The sequence below is a fragment of the Cervus elaphus genome, chromosome 28 (genome assembly GCF_910594005.1).
Source record: "Cervus elaphus chromosome 28, mCerEla1.1, whole genome shotgun sequence".
Lineage (NCBI taxonomy): Eukaryota > Metazoa > Chordata > Mammalia > Artiodactyla > Cervidae > Cervus > Cervus elaphus.
In genome coordinates, this window is record NC_057842.1 from 43216179 (window position 1) to 43233416 (window position 17238).

General features: G+C 44.3%; 1 protein-coding gene across 3 annotated transcripts in view; it reads right to left on the reverse strand.

Moving 5' to 3' along the window:
• ARMC2 (armadillo repeat containing 2) overlaps nucleotides 1-17238 on the reverse strand; it is a 125886-nt gene that overhangs the window by 93698 nt on the left and 14950 nt on the right. For all 3 annotated transcript variants that reach the window (XM_043890065.1, XM_043890068.1, XM_043890066.1), the window contains exons 4-5: nucleotides 15836-16007; nucleotides 8922-9126 (exon numbers count right to left, since the gene is read on the reverse strand). In XM_043890065.1, the coding sequence (XP_043746000.1) occupies nucleotides 8922-9126; nucleotides 15836-16007 (377 nt within the window). The remainder of the gene's footprint in view (nucleotides 1-8921; nucleotides 9127-15835; nucleotides 16008-17238) is intronic.

Here is a 17238-nt window from a genome sequence, read left to right on the forward strand (position 1 = left end):
TCTCAGCTCTGCCCTTCCTCTGGTTTCACCAGTAATCAGGTTGGAGTCCCGAAGAAAGCAGAGTGGGAAAGGCATTCCCAGGCCCCTCCTCTGCAGCCCACATTTCAGAGTAAAAACAAGGTTCTCTCTTCCCAATCACTAACAAGTCCCACCTTTCGTTCTGAACCACCAGAACCAAGCTCCGTAGACAAGATAATGCCACATCCCGCCTGGGTTACTGCTGCCTATCCACGCATCAGTCATGTTGGCAGCATCTACTTCTGGACCATTTATATTCCAAAGAAACAAAAGTATATTTCTTTAAAGGTCTTCTAAAATTCACATTTTGCTATAACTCAGACAATTCTTCCCATTACTATGACTAAGGTTCTTTAGGCAGGGGTCAACAAACTTTTTCTTAAAGAGCCAGACAATATGTATTTTATACTTTGTAGGTCAGGTGGCAAAAGAGAGGCTATTACATAGATAGTCCTGTGACCATTTGAAATGTGATGATTTTTAAATGTAGGGGAAAATTTTTTTTGGCTCAAGGGCTGTAAAAAAAATATAAACAAAATACGTGGTTGACCAGATCTGGCTCTAGAGCTATAGCTTGTTGACGCATTCTTTAGAGTAATAACTAAAAAAGATATTAAGAAGTAGATAAGTGGGAGGATTTGGAATTAGGGGGAAAATAAGCTTTTTCCATTTGGAAAATAATTACATGTGAAGATAGAGAAGAAACTTTTAACAGATACACATGATAAAAAGAAAATTTAGCAAATTTTGAGCTAAAATTTTCCTTGCCCTAAGAAGACGACTTCTCATTTTCAGAACTAGACTCAAGCTGTATAGATTCAAATCAGGCAGTAAACATCTTAGGCTCTGAAGTCACGCAGTCTCTATCACAACTACTCAGTTCTGGGGCGGTAGCGTGAAAGATGCCAGAAACAGTAGATAAATGAATGGGTGTGGCTGTGTTCCAATAAAACTTTACTTACAGAAACAAATAGGCTGGATTTGGCCAGTGGGCCTTAGTTTGCTGGCCTCTGCTTTGCAGGCTCTTTGATTTTTTGACTACAGTTCAAGAATGCCACCACCAAAAGGTGGTGGTCCCTTTATCATGTCTTTATAGCCTGAAACCCCAGACACACAGTTCCCAGACACTAGCACTCTGTCTTAATAACACTAAAATTGAATTCTACATAAATGGTTATACAGAAACAGTGAAATTAAAGAATATGATTTTAGAGGAATGGTCATAAGATCAAAATTTTGAGAAAGTCCTCCAAGCTTACCATAGCTTTGAGTTGGTGGTCCAGGATTTAAAATATACATTTTCAGAGACTATGCATATACTCTTGCACCTTTTTCAGTAATCACTAACTGGTTATGGTTGTTCAGTTGCTCAGATGCATCTGACTCTTTGTGACCCCGTGAACTGTAGCCTGCCAGGCTCCTCTGTCCATGGGATTCTCCAGGTAAGAATACTGGAGTGGGTTGTCATCTCCTTCTCCAGGGGATCTTCCCAACCCAGAGGCAAACCTGCGTCTCCTGCATTGCAGGTGGATTCTTTCCCAGAGCTTCCAGGGAAACCCAAGTGGTTATTACTCAAGTTCTGTATGTAGAAAGTTGATTAGACACTGCTTTGTAGCTAATCACATCAGCTCAACTAAGGCTTAAATTCCCTTACTTAAAATTCCACAGTTCCACACTCCCCTTCACCTTTTACAGCTCCAGTTTCAAGGGGTCTCACATGAAGAGCCCTGTAGCTTCTCACTGTGGCAGCAATGAGGACATCAGAACCGTGGAGAGCTGCTGGTGTTTACCCTCTTCCACGGTGTTCCTGGGGAAATGATCCGCACGGTTTTGACGATCTGCTCTCCATCCCCATGTCCCGTTGGGCTGCTCCAGCTCACCCATTATCACCTTCCCGCTGGAACAGCTGCAACTGCTCTCCCCGCTCCAACTGTCCCTCATGCAGCTCCCAGCATCACTCCCCTGAAAACCTCTCAGCGCTCCATGTACTAGTCTACAACATCAGGACCCATGTGTCCGCTACGGCAGGCCACCTGCCTTTCTCTGAACCCACCACCAAGTCAAATCCCTCCTTGGTTTATGCTGCTCCTGTAGCAAAGAACACAGAGCCTTCCCACCTTCCTTTTGAAAATCAGCCTCAAGGGGCATCCCAAACCCCACAGACCCCAAGAAACCTTCCCTGATCTCCAAGTCAGAGGTAGGTTCTCTCACCTCTAAACTCCCAAGGCACTTTTTTTCAGTTCTTTCACTTCTCTAGCATTAATCATTGAACAGTGCTTCTGAGACTTCCGTGTGCATTCAAATCACCTGGATACCTTATAAGATGCAGATTCTAATTCAGCAAGTCTGAGATCCTGCACTTCTAGCAAGCTCCCAGGCGAGGCAGATGCTGCTGGTCCAAGAACTGCACTTGAGCATCAGAGCCTGACATGTCAGGATGGTCCTCATGGATGGGGTTTATTTGTGTATCTCCCAACCCCACTAGTCCAGGGCTTTGCTTATCATGAAATTCTTGTCAAAGAGATGCTGTCAAAGAAGGTGGGATTTCATAAAATCATTCTGGTCATGTCTGTCTTTTCCAAAGGGAAACGGTTTCTCAGTCACATTTACTTAATTTCTTAAAAGAATAATGACTTCACTATGTTTGGAAAAAATGATATATTTATTATTTTTAAGGCCGGGCAATTTAAGTACAAAGCAGGTTTAGAAAATCGTCTAGGACCCCACCACCCAGAAATAAATAGTTAATGTGTGGCATAAATCATTCCAGACATATTTTGCATATATTCAGATGAAAAGACAAAAGAATGAAAGGACGGAAGGGTGACTTGGGGGGAAGGGCAGGTAAAAGATACATATAAATGGGATTTGACACACAAATACCATATGTGTCAATGTAATTAAAAGTATAAAGTATAAATTTTACTTCACTATGACAGAGAAACAGAAACTGAGGTGAAACGAAGGAATTGTAGAGCTTCAGATGAATGGGTCTTCACAAGAGATATTAGTTTCTAAAAGATCTCTCTAAAGTTAAGAAAAGAAAGAATAAAAAGCATTAGGATGCTGAAATCACGCTTTTAACTACATATTTCAATTTCAGACGGCAGCTACTGACACATCTATTCCCTATTATGAAGTGAAGCAATCAGTACTCACACTTTCTCCCAGGTACCAGTTTTGGTTATTTATGCTAATATTACAATTGTCGAGGTTTCTGTTCCGTAACCATCATTTTCAGAGTTGTTTAGCTTTAATTCAATATGAAAACAAAATCAATACTCACCATGGGTGATTTTATGATAGCTTCGTTTCTCAGTTCTGAAGTTTGACTCATCATTTTGTTGTCAAAGAGTTCTCTAGCGAGTGCATGAGTACTATAGTCCCCCAATCCATTCACAATGAAAATGTCTCTCTGTTGCCTTTTAACTGAAGGACAATGTGGCTGGAACTCAGGACTTCATAGGCCTTACTTCACTGTCTTCCAGCACTGAGAGAAACTCTAATAGAGGCAGCCTGCCTTTTTCTCCTTCTACGGGGCTTGCATGTTCAGCCTGATCGCCACAGGCCACCTTCTTGCATTTACCCACTCAATCAGCAATTACTAATGGAGAGTGTACTACATACTGGTACTGTACTAGTGCCGAACACTGTTAGAAATGTCTTAGTGTGGATTATTCCATGTCAAATTTTGTTGGGACATGACGCGTACTTTTGAGCTTCGGATTTGAATCTTTATTTCAGAACGTCATCTTCTATTATGTCAATATTTTTCTTGTTCCCATCTCTTCCATTCTCAGTGGGTTGTTGTGAATATCAAATGAGTTAATATATGTAAATCACTTGGAAGAGTGCCTGGCACTTAGTCAAAGTAAGATGGGGGAAGGGAAGAGAACTCTCCCCTTCAGGAATACAAGTGCCATGCCTCTCATTTCTATCTCAGTCTAATCATTTTCCTATTTTCTCATTCACTTCTCTATGTTTGATTTCCTCTAGCTTAACCACTGTATCTGACTGCATTTTCAGCTGCTTTTACTTCTGATGTGGCTTTTCTCTCCATATTTATACATTTTTCTTTCATTTTTTTTTTGAGAACTGTGAGTGAACGCTCTTTCTTCACGAGATCAAGGACTTAAAATCTCTAATTTGCATTCTTACAAGCCAACGAAGAGCTCTTTTCCCTTTTGTAAAACTCTCCTTATTCTTGGAGGGCAGTTCCTTTTGCGATCCATTTCTTTCATCTGTCTTTTGTTACGTTCATTACAAAGTTATGCTCGGGTTCCATGTTCACTCTTGTCCTAGCGTTATTTATCTTGAAACAGAGCCATGGATTTGTTGGAAGAATGAAAACAGTCCACGCAGGGTGAGAACTGGGGTGCTCTGTCGCTTCAACTTTTCCCTGAATATCTATCTGAAAAGCCTGTTCTTTTTCTCAACCTGCAGTGTGTGTTCTCTTGGCTTGGACGGTATGTAGCAGGTTTCGTGACTCACAGAAAAGCCCCTTTACAGGCTGGGTTCCTTAGGTTCTAATCCATCAAACTCCCTCCCCCATAAACACACACACACACAATTGGCCGGATCACAGGAAATGCAGGGAGCGTGTCACCCTCAGCTCCATGTCCCCTGCACTGCATCACACTTCAGCTCTCTGCACTCTGGCCACACCGCACGGCGTGTGGGATCCTAGTTCTCTGACCAGGGACTGAAATGGGACTCTGAGCAGCGAAAGCGTAAAGCCCTAACCACTGGACCACCAGGGGGTTCCCCACACTCTGGCGCCTGAACGGGGCCTTGACTGTGGCTTCCCCATTTCTCCTGTGGCCTGCCCACATCCTTACATCTCTTTTCTCTAGTTAAAGACTACTGGATACACCTTTCTTAACTGAGAGGTTCGCTTTTAGTGAAATTTGTTTCTTGCTTTGCCCTTGTCTTTCTATTTCACAGAGTCTAGCAGGTTAACAAGACTCCTGGTTGCCATATTCCAGGTGACAGAAACCTAAAGCACCATAAGCCATTCCTGTCAAGGTAAATAAAGGAAGGAAGAAAGATAAGAAAGGAAAGAAAAGAAAGAGGAAGGAAGGAAAGTAAGAAGAAAGGAAAGAAGGGCCAGAGAGAGAGAGAGAAAAAAGAATGGTGGATGTGGTGGCCTCACGCACAGCTGGATTTAGGGGCCTACATATCATCCTTGAACTTATCGCAGTCTCCATTCCTTGGCCCTGCTTGTTTATACGTCACTTCCCGTCAGTCACCCTCCACAGGCAATGAAACAGCCACTGCTGACTCCAAGACTACGTCATTCTTTACAGCTTGCGAACCTGGAAGAAGAGCACTTTCCCCAAAGGCTTTGGCAGAAGTCCCAGGGAAGGATTCAATTGGTTTGGCTTAGATCACGTGCCCACCTCCGAACCAACTACTCTCATTTCACAGCTTTGAGTGACTGCTGGGAGGAGACAGGGGTGAAAGGAGAACAGCTTATAGATTAGAAAACTGAGCCCTTGGAAGTGTTCAGAGGCTTGTCCAGGAACACAGAGCTGAGGACTCCTCTGATGGTCCAGTGGCTAAGACTCTGACCTCCCAATGCAGGAGAGCTGGGTTCAATCCCTGGTCAGGGAACTAGATCTCATGTGCCTCAACTTAGAGTTCCCATGCTGCAGCAAAGAGCCAGCTTGCTGCAATGGCAACTTGGCACAGCCAAGTAAATAATTAAAAAAAAAAAAAAAAAACTTTTAAAAAAAAGATCATATAGCTGAATCAAGTGGCTGAGAGAGAACTGATTCTGAATCCACAGATTCTGACCCCTAAAGAGTTCTTAACCCCCGTAAGTAACTGCTCTTGGACTTTCCTCCTAAAAATCACATTTCCAAAGCACAAGAAGTTGAACAATATTTACACAGAAACTCTTAGAAGGTTTTTAAAAGCAGATGTATAAAAGGGTTCATCAGATAGAACCACTGGATAGATGATGGATGGAGATACACACACACATATGTATTTTGAAGAAAGCCATTTTCAAAACATAGCAACATAAAGCAAGAGAAGATGGGGTGTTGCTAATTGCAGGCCTGCCAAACTTGGACTCCTCGCATGGACACACAGGCTGTCGTTGATTGGCACATGGTTTGAAGATGACGGTTCAGTGAGGGCTGGAGAGTGCTTTTCTCGTCTGGAAAGTTAAACAGTGCCCACTTCCCCGCCCCCAACCTTGTCTGCAATGATGCCTCATCTAGCAAGTCCTTTTTCCATCATGACCAACATAAAGTTAAACTCCAGTCCATCCCAGGTCTGAGTTTGTTCTAAATTAAGGGTTTCCCTAAAATCAACATGGTTTCACCAAATTAAACTACTCCTTTCTCTCGCTAGGCCACGAAGCACCGGCATGAAGGCGGCAGCTCCCACGCCAGGTCAGCAGCAAAGACCCTGTATGGAGCCTGACCTCCCTTCCTCCGCTCTCTGCTTCTCAGCCCTCAAACCCCTGTCAGCTCCAATTACTCAATCCCTTTCCTCCCTTCTCCGGCCAGCTCAGCTCACTGACAAGAGTCTTCATTTCCCACCTTCTGGTCTAAACATGAAAACATGTTAATTGAGGGTAGGGCTTTACCATCAAGACTGGGAATACTCCACTGCATAGCAAAGATCATTTCTTGGAATTATTTGCTTAAATGTTTACCAGAAACAACCATCAAGTATTCCAGATTGATTCACGAATGCAATTAATGAAAGAACTGCTAAGAGTTTCCATTTTCTGGTTTGTTTTAATCCTACTATATAAAAAAAACTTTTTTTCTGGCACCACCTCAACAAAAATCCCATCCAATGATTAAAGGAGGTAAAGATTCATAAAGCCAAAATGTTACTGGAAATTAAACCTGCCAGGGTGTATGACAAATCCAGGGCAGACACAATTCACTGAACGATGCAAAAGACATCCTAACAAAGTGGAAAGAAAGCAACCAGCGCTGCTGCCCAGCACCTCCTAATTCTGGACCATCAGGAAGACGTGCCACCAGTCCCTAACTGATCTCTCCTCTGCTGTGTGTGAGATAAAATATGTAACCAAAAATGCCTTTGCTGTCCCAGACTGAGGAATAAATAATGAACCCTGGCTTGCTAGATTATTCCACAACATTTGAAGGCTTACAAAAGAAGAAAAGAAAAACAGCTCTTGTCTGGTTTTTCCTAGTCAACTTTAATTACTGTAAGGATGGGTGCAGCAAGATAAATGTTTCCGTTTCAGTTCAGTGCTGAAAGAAACACAAGTTCTCCTGCTGCCTTTTATGTTTAAGCTCTGAGGTTCGCAGCCTATTCTTATTCACCAACTGGAAAAGATTTGTTGCAATGGCCAGTTTGATGTTTTGTGCGCAACTCCCAAAGTCCCAACTTGAAGTCCTTCTCTTCCACTTAAGGAGACATTTCATTTTTCCTTTAATTTTAAAAAAAAATGTTCTGAATGCAAAGTGACATGACAAGGACTACTAGCTTGCCTAATATAAATTCTGTGTGTGCAATGTTCTTCGGGCTGTGTCAGCAGACAAGGTCAGTTCAGCTAAACTAACCAACTGCCAAGCAGCCAGTAGGGGTGGAGGCAGTTTTAAGCACACGGCATGGGTACAAGCCAAAGTCAGACCCGAATCTAAAGTGAGGGCAACAGGCACTTGGTCTTAAAAGGGCCCGTGGAATTTAATCTTGTTAAGCAAACCCTAACTGGGCAGTTGTTCACAATGATCCAATGGAAAATCATAGAAAAATATCTCTGAGTAACCCTGTCCAGTTCAAGACCTCCTGCCTATCTTAGCACCACTACTGGCTGGGACTGGAAACCACAGCCTGCTCTCTTTCCCACCCGGGTTCCCCAGTTATCCAAGGCTTCCTTAGGAAAACACCAGTATAAGAATTCACAAAGTGAACACTTCTCTACAAATCTTTAATATGGTAGGAAAATTGCTCCTCTGTTTTCTAGGGGAAGCCCTGATGCTGCTGCTGCTAGGTCACTTCAGTCGTGTCCGACTCTGTGCGACCCCAAAGACGGCAGCCCACCAGGCTCCCCCGTCCCTGGGATTCTCCAGGCAAGAACACTGGAGTGGGTTGCCATTTCCTTCTCTAGCACATGAAAGTGAAGAGTGAAAGTGAAGTCGCTCAGTCATGTCTGACTCTTAGCGACCCCATGGACTGCAGCCTGCCAAGGTCCTTTGTCCATGGGATTTTCCAGGCAAGAGTACTGCAGTCGGGTGGGGAAGCCCTAGAAAGCCGTATCTAGGAACATGGTATGAATTTAGGGGTTCTTACACAGGTGGGGGGGGTGGTGAAATGGTCAACACAGACTGGGGTGGGGAAAAAAGCTTTCTCCAGGAATGTGGTATGAAACAGAGTAACTCCCAATCGTTCATTATATGAGAGATTAGTAGCGAGGTGTCACAGATAAGAGGAATCCACAGGACTCTCCTGTTTTAACTCTAGTTTGCAAAATAAATATTTTAATCCAAGTTTCTACTGGAAAATAAGATAAATCAAGTTTGGTGGAGTCCACAAGAGTGGACTAACCTAAAGGGAGGTAGTGAGAAATTCCAGGCCGGGCAAGAATCCCACATAACACAAACAGTATGATCAGTCATCACTCAAGGGCTGGCTGGAACAGCCCAAATAAAGCAGAGACTTTAGTCTGACAGCCCTATCAAAGCAGCATTTTGGCAGGTATGAATAAATGTTTTCCTGAGGAGCGAAGAGGGAGATGTAAAATCAACCCCATTCAGCCCTGAGAAGAAATCTCTCCTACTCATGCATCATAAATTTAAAATTTGTTTATATAAAAGGGGAAAATGTAAATCAATCATCTACATAACAGAGAAAACAAACTGGTAAATGACACAGTCGCTCTGACCTGGAAATTAAGTGAAAAGAATACTGACCCTCCACTTCTGAGATGAAATGGCAAGGACGTTGCCCCTTTAAACATTTCTTGCTCCGTGATTTTACTGAAGTCTCCATCATATGTTAGCTGAAGTGGATGACTCTTTAAGTGGCCAATGGCCTTTGATTCTGTTAAGTAAATCCCATTTATTTTCACCACAGAGTCCCTTGTCGTAACTGTTTCTTCGGATTCCACTCTCTTTGCTGTAATAACCAAGGAAATGTTTTGTCAAAGCCATTTATTTTAGGATTCACCATCTTTCATTATTTTTTTTAATCCAAGAATTTATACAGTTTAAAAATTATATGTTACTTATAATTGAGTCTGGAATTGTATGGACAAAACCTCCCTGAACAGCTTTACTTAATAACAATATATCAATATTGGCTCATCTAGTGTAACAAATGCATTACACTAAGGCAAGATGTTAAATAGGGGAAACGAGGTGGGAGGTGGAGGGTATCGGAATTCTCTGTACTTCCCACTCACTTTCGCTCTAAAATGAAACCTTAAACTGCTCTAAAAAATAAAATCTATTAATTAAAAAAAATCTCCCTGAGTGCACACAAGACCTCATCACTAATTTAGGCTTGACATCATCAATTCAGCAGGTAAAAAGTAATAGATCTTAGCTCTATTAGCTTAGAGTTTTGTTGTTGTTCAGCTGTTCCATGTCTGATTCTTTGTGGCCCCATGGACTGCAGCATGCCAGGCTTTCCCTGTCTTTCACTGTAGGCAAATACTCAAATTTAGGTTTATGAACTACCTAGTCCACATAAATACCTCTGTGTCCCATAGCAATGCTTCTTCCTGAATCTGATCATGTTGGAACTTTTTCATTCAGAAACATCGAGTGTTTTCTTATGTCAGGCATTGTCCTAAGCACTTGGGGTGCATTAGTGACAGAGCAAAGATCCCTGCCCTCACAGAGCTTACATCCTTACAGTACACCTGTTTACACAACAGACAATAAGTAACAGACCATAATAAGTGAAGTATGTAAGAGGGTAGGTGCTATGGGAAAAAGCAAAAGCAGAAACATGGAGAAGGGGAAAAGGGGATTGGGATTGGGGATGGGGGCAGGGAGCAAATTTTAACAGGTGGGCATGGTAGGCAAACCCTTACTGAAGGGGAGGCATTGAGCTGTCAGATGACGAGGCAGTGTGTTTCCAGCGCAGGGAACTGGTGGTGCAGACACCCAAAGGCAGGAGTGTGTCTGGGGCCCTCAGGGGACAGCATGAGTGGGTGTGACAGGGTGGGGAGGAGAAAGGTGGTCAGCAGGAGTCAGCAGGAGCTGGCTCGCAGGGGCCCAGCAGACCATTTCCCAGCAGGGATAGAGGAGGGCACCCGAACACTTGGAAGGCTTTCTCAAGAGAAATGAGAGTTGCAAAAAAAAGATGTCTGGTCTCTGAATTGAAACATCTACTGTGTTTACAGTGGCAAGATCCTTAGATTTAAAATATAACACTGTTTTTTCATCAGCAAATTGACATGAGGAATAGCTGACCCATGATGCTGCTATTCAACTCTAGCTGGTGATAACATATGTTTTTCAAAGGGGCAAGGAGGATGAGCTATTTCTCATACAGAAGTAGTTTTGCAAGCTTTTCCAAAAATGACTCAAGGTTTCCTTTTCTGTGCTTGAACCATCAAACCAATAAAAACCAACAATAACAAAACCACCTAGTCTGCCTCTCTGACTAAGCTCTGTGCTTTCAAAACACTGAATTTTACAGCAGAAAGGCACTTTAAAGATTGGCTAGTCTAGCCTTCATTTTTCAGATGAGAAAAATGGAGAACCCGAAAGGTGATCAGTCCAAGGTCACAGAGCAGGTTTGAGCAGAGCCAGGACATGTGTCAGGGAGAGGGCAGGCTGGGCGTTCTATCAGACTTGGGGTCGGGTACAGGCTGTGGGATGCGGGCGGCTCACTCAGCTTCTCTCCTCTTCCTCCGTGCTCCCCACATCTAGGAGACGTGGTGAGAATTAAGTGATCTGGCCTGGTAAAGTGACTTCCATAGAGCCAGCACACTCACCACCTGGAAGTCATGGTCATTATTATTCATGGAACCCGAGAATCCTGATTGCTAGTCCAAGGCTCTCTCAGCACCACACATCCTTAAAGGTCTTGAGGACTGAATTACAAGGCACATGCTTCGTTTCAGATTACAAAGCATTTTGAGCCTGTCCCTATATTTTAGCATTCGTTTCTTGCACTTGTTCGCTCCATAAATATTTATGAAGCACACGCTGCCACGTGCCAGATGCTCTGTGGCTGGTGGTCTAGGGGTGAAGTGAGAAGTCCCAGCCGCTATGGAGCTTCTGTTCTAGAGGGGAAAATGCAACCTTACTTGAAGACGGAGGAGCAGCAGCCTGTTTTCACAATGGAGGAGGGGGCGGTCAGTTAGCCTGACAGCGAAGAGCAGCCGGGGCTCACTCTTAATCCTGCCTGAGGTCCACTATTCGACCAAGCCTGAGTGATAAAGCCCGGGTCCCTCTGGCAAATACATGCAGCATGCTGTACTCATTTTGTAGTAGATCACAGATACATTTATTTCAAAAGGATTCAACAATCAGTAACCTTACCAAGAAAATAGGAACTGTCCTGTTTCAGGATATTTCTTTGGCACTTACTGCAGACTACACCCTGTTTCAGGCTCCTGGGCTTCAAACAGAGAAACCCCCTTTTCCCACTCAGTCTAGTAGGGGAAAACAGAGAGGCAGATCTGTCCAGAGAGAGATGCAGAGCAGTGTGGTCTGCGCCAGGTAAGGAGGTGTGCGCAGAGAGCCCTGAGGGGTTGGAGCTGCTCCGGGAAAGGTTACAGAGAAGGTGGAGCCTGAAAAGCATTCCAAAGGGTTAGCAGGAGGCTGCCCCACCACCACCAAAGAAAAAGTTCTGAGAAAAAGGAACAAAGGTCTGGGATGAGAGCTGGCTTCAAGTAGGTCCAAGCTGCACTGTCAAGCTGGGCCCCAGGCTTACAAGGGCCTCACACTTGGCTTAAGGCTTTGCTGTTGCCATTGTGAAATTCTAAAGAATTTTTGAACAAAGAACTCCACATTTCCTCATTTTTCACTGGGTCCAACAAATTACATAGCAGAGCCTGCATGAAGCTCAAAAACAGCAGAATGGGTAAGGGGAACTGCAAGGGTTGCATACTGCTGGTGCACGGACCAGAGGCAGGGAGTGGGTGGGCAGGCAAGAGAGGACGGAGAAGGGCCTGGAATGCGAGGCTGGGGCGGAGCTGTGCACATTGGAAGGTGAAGACTTCACCCGTGAACCACGGGTCAGTCAACTGCAGCCCCAGCAAACCTGGCCTACCTCCTGCATTTATGTAGCAGGCAAGCTGACAATGGCTTTTATATTTTGGGGTTGATCAAAAAAAAAAAAAAAAAATCAAAAGAACAGTATTTTGTAACATGTGAAAATTATATGAAACTTCAAATTTCACTGGTCTACTGTTGCTTTCCCACTGCACTGGCAGAGTTGAGAAGGCTAACCAGAAGATTCTGAGGCCCGCACGGTTTAAAATATTCACTTGCTGGCCCTTCACAGAAAAGCTTGCCAACTTCTGTGCTAGGTCACTCTTTCCCAAACTGTGTTTTCCAAAGACATAGTCCATAGCCAGGTAGGTCTGGGAAATGCTGGGCTAGAGTAAAACTAAACAGGTGACTTCACCACATGGCCTTCCCCATCCTGTAATTGCTCACGTGCATTGTAATGGAGCACGGGAGCTTTACTCCAAGGAAAAGTTGTATTTTTGCCAAAAGTGTTCCCTGGAACTCGGTTTGGCAACCACTCCATTAGGCACAGCAAGGGCGCTCTGAAGGGTTTTCAGCAAGAAGACGAAGCAATCTGACTTTTATTTGCTTCCTGATCTCTTGTCCCTTATGGCACACTGAGAGAAAGTCATCATTTTTCACAGTCCACGGGGATAGAAGGACAAGGCTGTTGCTCACAGCCATGTCTGGGTGGGTGCTCAGTGTGATCAGACTCTGATACCTCCAAGGGCCAAGGGTTCCAGTGCTGACCCACCTGCAACCCCCTAGCAACTGGAAGGTGGAGCAAGACAGGAGCGCTAGACGACCAGGGATAGGGTGAGAGGTGATAAACGCGGCGTGGCATCAGTGGGATGGAGAACACAGACTCTGGGGACATTCAGGAAGCCCATGCAGGACGCCTGTCTGGGGTGGCTAAGATAAAAGGGCTGTGAGAAGGTGGACCTGCTCGGAGGTCTCCATCTAGCTGGAATAACCAGAGCGACACGGTTACCTTCAGCCAAAAACTATCTGAACACAAGAGATTACACTGCTGGCCCCATGAATATGACTATACACATCTCTTCTCTCCTTTTCCTCAATCAGGAATTCCAAACCTGCCACGACACCCCCCCGCACCCCGCCCCCCCCCCCCCGCCCTGCTGAGGGAATTGTCAGCTACTAATGACTTCATACCAGGGGAAGGGACACACCCTCTGGCCCCGTCTGTGCACACAGCAGCCTTTACAGTCTGTTTCCCAACAAAAGATACCTCTTCTTAAACAATAGGGATTCTGAGACAAGCCCAGGGAGCTCCCGTACAAAGAACAAGGAGTCCAAGCCTGGGACGTTAGAACACTTTTTAAATTGGGTGATGTGCGCTTTCAAAAAGACAATGACTTTTTACTGCCACGGTTTCCCGGGTGCTGACGCAGACTGCAGGGTTGGTGGGAATGGTGAAGAGGGCAACTGCCTACAGGGTGGATGGAAGAACCCAGACAGAGACACGCTTCAGCCGGTGGGGAAATGTCCACCTCTTCTGGTACCTTCACACTACATGGGAACAGCTCAGCAAGCAGCCCGGTTCTCAAGTGGGAGCCAGCAAGAGTTAAATGTGTGCGGCATTTGGGCTTAGAAGCAAAAACATGGAATAAACAACAGCTCTGCCCTCCTGTTTACGAGAAGTGGCCCCGTTCCTATCTGAGTCTGACCTCACTCTGCACCGTGTGGCTGCCGAAGCCCATCCCCTCTCGACTTGGCTCCCGTAAGTACCAACCCTTTCTGATGTAACTGGTCTGATGGGGGCCGTGGTGGAGCAACATCTGAAAAGTTCCCCGATGACTCTAAAAATGCAGCTACTATTGAGAAACAGAATTCTCTCCCTTGCTTAAATCCTGCCCTGGCTTCTCACTGCAGGAAGAATAAAGCCCTGGCCGTGTCCTCCCACTGGCCTGGCCCCGAATGGCTCTGGGACCTCAGCTCCCTCCCCTTTCTGGCCACATAGGCCTTGGGGTCCACCAGCTGAACTTGTGCCCACCTACGGCCTCACTGCCCCTTCAGCCTGGGCACTGGGCTCACAGATTTCTACCTGGCTGTCTTCTTATCATTATCCACATTTCAACTCAGACACCACCTCTTCAGGGACACCTTCCAGAGTTGACACAATTCCTTCTGCCATAGTCACTCCCCATCCCAGGATCCAGCTTATCTTCTTCTTAGCACTCATCAGAGCCTAATTATTCTATATCTGGGTTTTCCTGTTTACTGTCTCTCTCCCCTTTGAGGGCAAGACTCTGTTGGCCTAAACTGGTACCTGGCAGCTAGTAGGTGCTCAATAAATAGCCAATTGCCTATTGGAAAAGAAAGAAATGGGGACAGTGAGGTAACGCAGAATGCCTAATTACATACTTCTTACAGTGTCGAGCGGTGGCCCGCACACCCAGCGCTGCCTGCCTTTTCCTTTCTCCCCGATTCTCTCTCTTCAGCTGAGTTAGGGACCACAGGGACCAGACAGGAAAGTGAGTGGCAGTGTGCTGGGGAGACCAGGAACTGCAGATCACATACCAGATCACATACCAGGGGGTGAGGGCTACTTGCATAAACAGTCATGCATCTAGAGTCCTCTGTGAGATCTTCTACATTTATGCTGGTGACTAGTTAAGAGAAAAGGCTTATATGTCAAACAAGTAGGATGCTTAGGGAGTGGCTTCTACCATAACTTCCGGGATCATTTGCAGAGTGTCTCCTCTCTGAGTGTAAACCTGTCCGCTCTTCATCAATCTTTGTCGACGGAGGGAGTGCTGGTTCTGTCAGACCCAGCTAAGGTGTATTTTCAACTTTCAGGACATGTATAATATGGTGTAATTTTAGTAATGAGAAATGTATAATATGGTGTCATATAAACATGATACACAGTAAATTTATGATACTGAACACACATACAAGGCTGAAGTGAAATCCTTAAGACTGTCTTTAAGGATTTCACTTCAGCCTCATATGTCTAACGTTCGCTGTCTGCAATGTGCTCTGATAGTTTCCATTCTATTTTATTCTACTTTATATTGTTTTAAATGCTGGTGTGATCCACTGAATTGATTGTCACCCCACTAATGGAGCATTTGCTACAGTCTGAAAAACTCTTAGTATGCTGTGGACAAGAGGTAATTCCAATTACTGGGACAAGAATCTGAGGTTTTTAGTTTCTCTGTTTACAGGTTTAAGATACCTGCCAACATTTCTGGGGCTGTAGGAAAAGTCCCGTTCACGTTGTGCTTCAATTTTCACATAGGATCAGAAAAGTATTTTCATGAGTGTATATTATATAAAACTTAAATATGCCTAATGAAACGAACAACTTTTGGAATTCTAATTCAGAAATTACTTCCAGGGTAGGTGAACTCACTCACTAAAAAACACTTATCCTGAGATTCTTTTTCAACCAAGTAACATTTAAAAAAAAAACACCCTAATATTTAGGTATTCTTTATAAACACCCAGAAAAATATACGAACAATGTTTCTTAACCAGCTTTTGCACGATACTAAGTCTTAGTTAACGTAAACAATCATATAAACATAGTTCGTGTGTGTAAATTCAGGAAACACGCTTGCCCTCAGATTTTAAAGTCTATTACATTTTAAAGGTTTTAAAGGCCTTACACTGAGTGGGAAGAAGGGTCCTGGCTGGCAGAAGAGCCCCCTGCGAGGCCGCCCTGAATAAACGCGCCCGGGCACTGCTTATCCTTCTAATCTTCGCGGGGTCCACTGGGGGTTTAGGAAAGGAATGGCAGAAATCTTCCACTGTGGCAGGAGATGCTGGAGCTTTTGGTTTCTGGAAAGAGATTTTTTAAAATGATTGGCGTGAGTTTCTGTCTTGAATGAGACTCACCACCCAGAGCTGACCCTGACACTTCCAGAGGAGTGCATGGCTTCCTGCAGGGCTTCTCCCCAGCCCCTGATGCCAGATCTCAGTCCATTAGGTATATGACACTTTTTCATTGCTTTCGTCAGTTATACCCTATTAAATACTCTACTGTCCTGCTTGGTATATTTGAAAAAAAAAAAAAAGAAAGGTTTACCCATGCCAGCAAACAAATCTGTATTAAGAAACTATAAAATATGGTATAGTACATTTAACCTACTTTGCAAATCTTTGTGTTCGATCTGATTCAGTTCAGAACACACTTACTGGGCAACCAAGAATTATGTGGAATATAAATATGACCTTTATATATTTTGGACTACACAAAAGTATTTTTTAATAATATAAAATTTTAAAAAATAATTTAGGCTAATAAATCACAAAAGAGCAAGTAGTAGTCTTGGACTTATGATATGTTTTATTTTCTACATCTTAAAAATTCTAAAGGTCCATATAGTAAAAGCTATGGTTTTTCCAGTAGTCATGTACGGATGTGAAAGTTGGACCATAAACAAGGTTGAGAACCAAAGAATTGACGCTTTTGAACTGTGGTGCTGGAGAAGAGAAGTCCCTTGGACAGCAAGGAGTCTAAACCAGTAAATCCTAAAGGAAATCAACTCTGAATATTCATTGGCAGGACTGATGCTGAAGCTCCAGTACTTTAGCCACCTGACGCAAAGAGCCAACTCACTGGAAAAGATTCTGATGCTGTGAAAGACTGAGGGCTGGAGGAGAAGGGGGCGACAGAGGATGAGATGGTTGGATGGCATCACTGACTCAATGGACATGAGTTTGAGCAAACTCCAAGCGATAGTGAAGGGCAGGGAAGCCTGGCATGCTGCAGTCCATGGGGTCACAAACAGTCAAACACAACTGAGTGACTGAACAACAACCACCATTAGAAAAGGGACATTACTGGGAAAATTCCAATTCCCTAAAGACTTAAGCATACCTGCACCAATCACTATGACACCCAGAGCACCTTCGGGTCTAACCTCCAGATGGCAGTGACCTCTGACCCAACCTGGGGCCACAACCTCAAGGAGGCCTGGACTCCCACTTTTAGTATCACCTGATGGTCCCTCCTTCCTCCCACTCTATCTGGATTATCTGTTTATGAAAGAGCAATCTCATAGCAGCA